Below are 7,983 nucleotides of genomic sequence, written 5' to 3'. Positions count from 1 at the left end.
TGTGGGTACTTATAAACTCATTTTCATGTGATGTATCATTTCATCTACACTATGAATAAATATATATGGTTATATGAATAAATATATATGGTTATATGAAGCTAGATGTTGCAAGCTTATAGTGAATCCATTCTCACTTCTTCTCAAAAGACAATAGTTAATTAACTTCACTCTAATCATGTATTCCATGGAGTAGAAAGAATCAAACAAGTTTAGTGGGTGCAACAAACAGAATCTTGCTACCACCGAAAGCAATATATCAGATACTCAATCTCAATCTTTCTTCATAATCTTGACCACCTTCAACATTAATCACTGTAATTAATTAATATACTGTTTTCTTTCACTTTTGTTGAACAAAAATCTTCATACACAAATAGTTATGGTCTCATACCTAGTCTTAGTCTACTATAGTTGAAGCATATGCTTGCAAATTTAATATGTCTCCCAACTTGCCCTATCGAATAAAATCACACAATTTATTTGGTATCTAAAAAGCATAACATAACATGATAGTTCCTATAAATACTCTCATTTACCACCATTTCAAAATAACCTCAACAACTTTCTATCTCTCTTGCTTAAGCTTCCAAACCCAATACAACCATCAGATCGAATTCAGTTTTGATATTCGATCTGATGGTTAGGGCGTCCTAAATAAATCCAAACACATATTACCCCATACTTATATTATTATTAATATCTTTTCGTGAGTACATATTTTCAGAAGAACAAGAGCTTCGTCATCGTCGAGATGGATAAAGTGATGAGGTTGGCATCTGAGAAAGGCGTGGTGATCTTCACGAAAAGCTCTTGTTGTCTATGCTATGCAGTTAACATTTTGTTTCAAGAACTTGGGATTAGGCCTATGGTTCATGAGATAGACCAAGATCCTGAAGGAAGGGAAATGGAGAAAGCTTTGATGAGGTTAGGTTGCACTGCACCTGTTCCTGCTGTGTTCATTGGAGGGAAACTGAGAGGTTCCACTAATGAAATCATGTCACTTCACCTAAGTGGTTCACTCACTCAGTTGTTGAAACCATACCAATCTTGTTCTTGAATCTTCATACTTTGTTGCTGGAAGAATAAACTGAATTGTTAGTAGTGATCTTAGTATTGATAGTTATCTAGTGTTTTATGTATCAAAGTGCTTCTAGCCTTTTATTAACTATAATGTAATCACATAAATATTTTTAATCAAGTTTGATTTGTGTATTAACTATAATGACATCTATTGTAACTCTATTTCATTTATAAGATGAAATTAAAGTTTATCCGAAATTTTATAGTTCAGTTGTTATCAAATTTCTGTTATTGGATCTATATATATATATATATATATATATATATATATATATATATATATATATATATATATATATATATATATATATATATATATATATATATATATTTATGAAAACACTAATCTTAAGGAGATGTGTTCAAATTTTATATGTTCAAATTGAAAAAATAAGATACTGCAGATTCGAACTATCGTCTGTGTAATCGAATATTTTTACATAATTATTAATTAAATTGATTTAACAAAACTTTATAAACAATACAATGTTGTTTATAAATTATTTTTAGTTTCCGACTTTTAAATAGTATGAGATTTTAAGTGAAACAAAATATCTTGTAATTTTTTTTTGAGTATTTCCACCTTTCATTCTGCATCTTGTAAAGAAATATTCTACCAAAAACCAAGAGATGCTCTCGTCTCAATCTATTTATGTATTGCATGTGTCAAAATCAATTGTCATGTCATGTAGCTATCTTTTTCATGGCCTAAATTCTTGAAATTTAGTTTTGACCACAATTAAACCTGCAAGAACAATTTGTATAATAAGAGATATTTTACACATGATTAAGGAAAGGATAATAAGAATGGACATAGAAAAGAAAGATATTGTGCTGGCATAAAATTTTTCATCTGTTGCTTGACATTGCCACATGTTTAAAAGTTGATGGAAAAATTCTGGTATTTTATGGTTTAATGGATTCTTCAACTTTAACCACAATAAAGGAAGGTATTACATTCCTTACCTTTTTCTATCTTACTTTTTTTTTTATTCTTTTTTTTTTCATCCACAAAATTAAACAACCAACAGTATCGAATTATATAGATGAAAGCATACCCTTGGCTTAGCAAAACACGAACCAGGTCCAGGTTCATTCAAGGCGGTACTGCTCTAAAACTAATCTAACAGGCTACCATGCATATCCAGTCACTATAAAAAAACTACTTTGTACAATTCCTTCTTTTAAAGTTAGTTTAATTAGGTACTAAATAGATTTTTTTTTTAAAATAATCACAATTTTCAAAATAATTATTTTTAATTTTTTTTCCAAAATAATCATCTTTTCCATCATGAAGAGGCGTCAATGTCTCTGGCGCCTACATGTCTTGACATGTCAGGCGCCCAGCCCTTTGGCGCATGTATTTTCCAGTTCCTCTGTATAAATATATCGTCATGTATGCAATATTTTTCATTCAAATCTTACCATACAACCATATTTTCTTTCATTCAACTTCACTCTCCTTCAAGTTTTTGAATTTTAATCATGTATGAATACATTCACAAGCGAAATGTCGATTTAATATTTTTCGTCGTTGCATCTCCGATAAAGATTTGACTTTGAAATATAGATTCGTTTGAACGTCTTAATCGGACGTTGAACAGTTGGTTAGATGGAGAAATTGGGGATGGTGAAAAGATTAGAAGAATCTAATGGTTTGTGTCCACGTTCAACCAAAATGGAGAAATGCGTGAATGGATGGATATTAAGACTGACCGAGACGTTCATAGGATGATGCATTACATGTTCAAAATTGTTTTGATGGTTGTAATCGCTTAGTTATTGTATTGTAGTTGTTTTAATTGTTTGTGTTGTTGTTTATGTAATGATATTTCCTCACAAACTTATAATATGAAATAAATTTAGTTTTTCATATATTGCAACAGAGGTCCATGTGAATTTATCTAGTTGTGCTCCCTCCAACACTAGGACAGTTAGTACGATTGTGACCTGGCTGACGGCATGAACTACATAATCTAACCATTTTATTCTCCGTATCCATTTCGGTTCGAATGCGGGTGCTGTTTGGGCGTCCCTTTTTCTTCCTTCGCATAACTTCATTGTGCCAGACGATGTCCCCTTGATATTCTGGTCAGTAATCCTCTTTTGCCACTACGGAAAAACTAATTTTATAAATATTTGATAGGCTGGTGACTTTGTAAATGTTAGATAGTAAGTAGGATGGATCCCTTCGAACCTTTGAACATGCCGCAATGACATGGGAGCATGGCGTACGAAAGGTTTGGAACTTTCCGCAGTCGCACCAACCTCTATCTAGTTCGACTCTGTATTATCCCATTGGTATGCCCTCATTGTGATCCATGGACTCGACAACACTATACCAACCTTTAGTGTGGTCAAATACCGTGACCACATGTCTGTTTGCTTTGGCAGCTTCATGTCTAATGAATTTCATTGAAGCATCACTGAACAACTGCCCAGATTGCAACACTGAACTCCATTTGGAACGTTTGGTCTCAAACAACGCCCCTAGCCTGAAATATGTTGCATGCACCAAAACGGTTATAGGTAGGTTACGAATGCCTTTGAAGACAAGGTTCATTGATTCCACAAGATTTGTTGTCATGTGGCCCCAACGTTGACCGTTGTCGTATGCCCTAGTCCACTTCTCCAATGGAATATTGTCGATCCACCGTATTGCATCTGCGTTTGACAATCTTATTTCTTCGCGGTAGTGTTTAAAAGAAGATTCTGACAATCTTATTTCCTCAGCAGTCTCCCCTTCAACAAGGGCAAAGGCGATTGGAAAAATATTGTTGTTGTCATCTTGTGTCACTGCCATCAACAATGTTCCTTTGTATTTCCCGTACAACCATGAACCATCAATTTGTATAATAGGTTTACAGAAAGAAAAACCTATGATGCATGATTGATACGCCCAGAAGAGACGGTGGAATATTCCATTTCCAATAGCACACGTCCCGTCTGGTGTATACGCGGACAACGTTTCCAACTTGACAATAGTCCATGGAGCATACTGTTTTAGAGCCAACATGTATTTTGGAAGTTGTTTATAAGACTCCTCCCAATTGTCAAACACTTTTTCAATAGCCTTTGTCCTAGCTATCCATGCCTTCCTATATGATGGAGTGTACTGGTATTGTGCTATAATATGCGAGATTATTGTACTCACCTTTAAGGATTATCGCCAATGACAGACAATATTTTATCGCATATTAGCTAAGAGCTTAGTTTCTGATGGTCTTGCATTGGGTTTGTCAGCATGCATGTGTGAACTGGACCCATGGATCCAATCTCCCAAGAATCGCTCATCTTCTGGTATGAAGCTGACAACCTGAAAAGGCGGTGCTCATTCGGACAATAAATTTTGTACCTCAATGCATTAGTTCTATCAACTCTGAAATCAGCTGATAGTTCCATGTGAAATTTTTTAATCGCTTTTACACAATCTTCTTTTGTGCGAAATGTGTCTCCTTGTTTCAAAGATTCTTGCATTTGCACATAATGATTGTACCATATATATGATGAAGGTTCATTGGAACCCAAATTCAACCTTGTCATGTGTTAAGGTGGACAATATACATGACTAGCTGGTAATGACTCATCTTCCTCATCAACATTCACCATTGAATCAACCAAGATCTCGGCTTCTTCTTCTTCGTCATCTGCAACATTCACCTTAGCTTGTTTGTCATCAGTTTCATAAAACACTTGTGACTGATCAATGAACTGATGACAAGCATATGCTGAACATCGACATCATCTCGAATCTTCTTCTGATAAAACTTCACCTGGTTTTCTGCAAACCAAACCGGATTTTTATAGATGATTTGGCCCACAGGACTAAACTGTAATTTCTTTTCTATTCTTTGTTTTAGATGTGAAAAATTTGATAGTCGGTTTATTGTAAACCGAGTTACCTCTGTGTTGCGAAAACAAAAACCTGATGCTAAAATATTTCACCTTCGATATGGGTACTGATCATGTAATGTTGTGAGGAAGACATTTTTTAAAATCTAACTTTAGTATTTATTTTAATCTATATGGGTACTGAAATTGAATGCATTGATATGTTATTCTGATGCACTTAAATAGCGTAAATGTTGAATGCATTGATCACGCAATACATCTCCACATACTTGACCATGCAGAGAAAAGAATACATGCGGAGACAAGAACACACAATGCATGCGCCTGGTAGAATCTCTGCACACAAGGAATCTCACAAGAATCTTTGCCCAAATAGTCCAAACAGGCGCACATTCCCTTGGCGCATAAAGACACCTAGGCGCCAATACCATGAACGTCTCTTCATGAAAAAGTGATTTAGACGCCAAGACCATGGGCGCCTCTTCATTGCATGTGAATATTCACATGCATGCGCCACAACCATGGGCGCCTCTTCCTTGCATGTGAATATTCACATGCATGCGCCTAAGGCTATGGCTACTCTACACTTTGCCATGCATGCATCCAATCACATGTTGCGTAGGTTGCAAACCTAGTAATACTCCCTCATCTATAAATAAGGCTTCAAATCACAACATCTAATCATCTGCAACACTAGTCATCTACACTCTTTCTTTACCATACTCTTTCTCTGCCACACTCAAGCTCTGCAACACTCAACCTCTGCAGCATCATGTCTCTGTTGACTATGGGTGATGAACAAAGAGGAACACTCGAGAATATCTCGACATTTGTATGTTATCACTCTCTTTTTACTTATTTCATATTTATTTCGTATATCTTTCTTATCTATGTTTGAATTATTTTACTTCTTCTTATTGTATTTCTTACTTATGTGTTATTAGGACCCAAAGCGTTTTTGATGTCGTGTACATGAATATGTACCCCACGATCCTTTGATAGAACCATATATTAAAGGATGTGGATTTGGAAATCTCCTCAACATAGTCTCGTACTCGGTGGACTACATATTCATTCTTGCTTTGTTGGAGAGGTAGAGACCCGAGACCCACACATTTCACCTTCTTTTCGGTGAGTGTACTGTCACACTTGAGGACGTATACATGTTGTTGGGTCTTCGTATAGATGGTAAGGTCGTGAATGGTAGAGTTAACCAGTACAACTTTATCTACAATGAATTATTGGGTGTCCCTTTGTGTGACGACCAAACTCATGGAGAGTCATCTCGTCAAGCTATGGGGCAAGGTATAAATTTAAAATATCTTAAAACAATATTATGCGAGTATAATATTGTCCGAAGAATCAACCGAGTACGAAAAAATAATTAAAGTTCGGTGTTATATTATGATTTTATTTGATAATTTTTTATTTCCAGAAAGTACAGGTAATTTAGTAAATAAGGTAAGCAACATTAATAAGGTAAACACATATAGTTGGGGTTCAGCTGTGTTGGCCCATCTATATAGTGCATTGTGTAAAAATGCCAAAAAAAAATACTTGTACTTTTTTATTCATGTGCGTATTTGCTACAAGCATGAGGTTGGTCAAGAATGTTGTCACTAGCCCCGGTAAACGAGAACCCATTCATGTTCCCGTTTGCAACAAAGTGAGTTTAACACTTTACCATTTAATTTTTATATTACAATTAACTGTAAATAATATTTTTCAATTTTTTTTTATTTAGGTGGTTAGTAAGGGGGATGAACTACAATAGGTGTCTGAAACACACTATAATAGTCTATCGCAATCTATTGAACCACATTGGATCAGAGGATGTAATACTCCTACACAACTCTATTTTAATTTAAAAATACTTATCAAATTATTTATCGTTTAATCATGTCGTATTGTTGTACAGTTTATCTGGAGGCCATATCTGGGTCTTGATCATCAGGTTAACCATGACGATGCTGCAGTTTGGACAACAAAGACACCAATTATCTGGTTAACTACTGTGGAAATGCACCAGAGTGACCGGGTAAAATTGCAGTTCGGTATGCAACAATAAATTCCAGAACCTCCAATGTGTTCGGGAGATTGGCATCAAAAAAGAGTTGATGCCCAATGGGATTATTCCGACTGGAGAGACTTTGCAAAAGAGATGTGTCGTCAATGGAGAAATCGACGAAACACATCTTAAACCAACCAGTCATATATGGTGCAAGACCAACTCAACAATATATGGCATGGTTTAGATCGGTGACAACGCAACAATTTATGTCTGAGCCGCGGTATTTGATTGATCCATGCCAACTAACTTCGTCATCGTACGCCCAACAACAAGTCCCCGTCCAACACCAATGTCAAACCACCCAAACCTAACAACCAACCTCACACCATCAACCTACCACATACACCCAACAACCAAACACCCAACTTCACAACCCATTCATGCCATCCACCCAACAACCAAACACCCAATGTCGCAATCCATTCATGCCACCCACCCAACCACAAAACCAAGAATCAAATCCTACCCACCAACAACCATACGCTTCAACCACAACCGTCTATAGCCCAAATGATTCATATGGGTCACTTCATCGTAGCCCCCCATCAATGACCACTCAAACATCCCATCACCAAAACACACAATCATTGTTTAACTATAATACACCCTTGGAACCATTGCTTCATTTCCAAAACGATTCAATGTCCTAATTCGGGCAACTATACCGTCCACAATCCACCCAACCTCATCGACCTAACTACGATGATATGGGCACCAAACTCTATTACGGAAGCGCCGTTGGCCAGAGCCCCCCGGATATTGGGAACAAATGATGACACATCTATCAAATACCGCTGGAACTTTCGCCAGACCTTCACACCAGCCATCATTCGATCAGCTCAACACACAAAGACCCCAAACACCTCAGGAAAATCGTGGGAGACCTCGAAGACAAAATAACGCACCTGGATGTGGAATAGGGGGACGTTTCGATCAGGCCGGTCATTAAATTTTTGTCAATCCCATGTAACATTTAT

At 36.3% G+C, this 7,983-nt stretch overlaps 1 protein-coding gene across 1 annotated transcript; it reads left to right on the top strand.

Moving 5' to 3' along the window:
- Positions 1–543: 543 nt before the first annotated feature.
- LOC127132721 (monothiol glutaredoxin-S11) lies at positions 544–1,225 on the top strand. The gene has a single exon (XM_051061687.1). It carries the CDS (start codon positions 755–757, stop codon positions 1,058–1,060), a length of 306 nt encoding a protein of 101 aa, XP_050917644.1. The 5' UTR covers positions 544–754; the 3' UTR covers positions 1,061–1,225.
- The last annotated feature ends 6,758 nt before the right edge of the window (positions 1,226–7,983 follow it).

The sequence above is a fragment of the Lathyrus oleraceus genome, chromosome 3, assembly GCF_024323335.1.
Source record: "Lathyrus oleraceus cultivar Zhongwan6 chromosome 3, CAAS_Psat_ZW6_1.0, whole genome shotgun sequence".
Taxonomy (NCBI): domain Eukaryota; kingdom Viridiplantae; phylum Streptophyta; class Magnoliopsida; order Fabales; family Fabaceae; genus Lathyrus; species Lathyrus oleraceus.
Note: the sequence above shows the minus strand (reverse complement) of the source record. Positions and strands in the feature narration are given on the sequence as shown.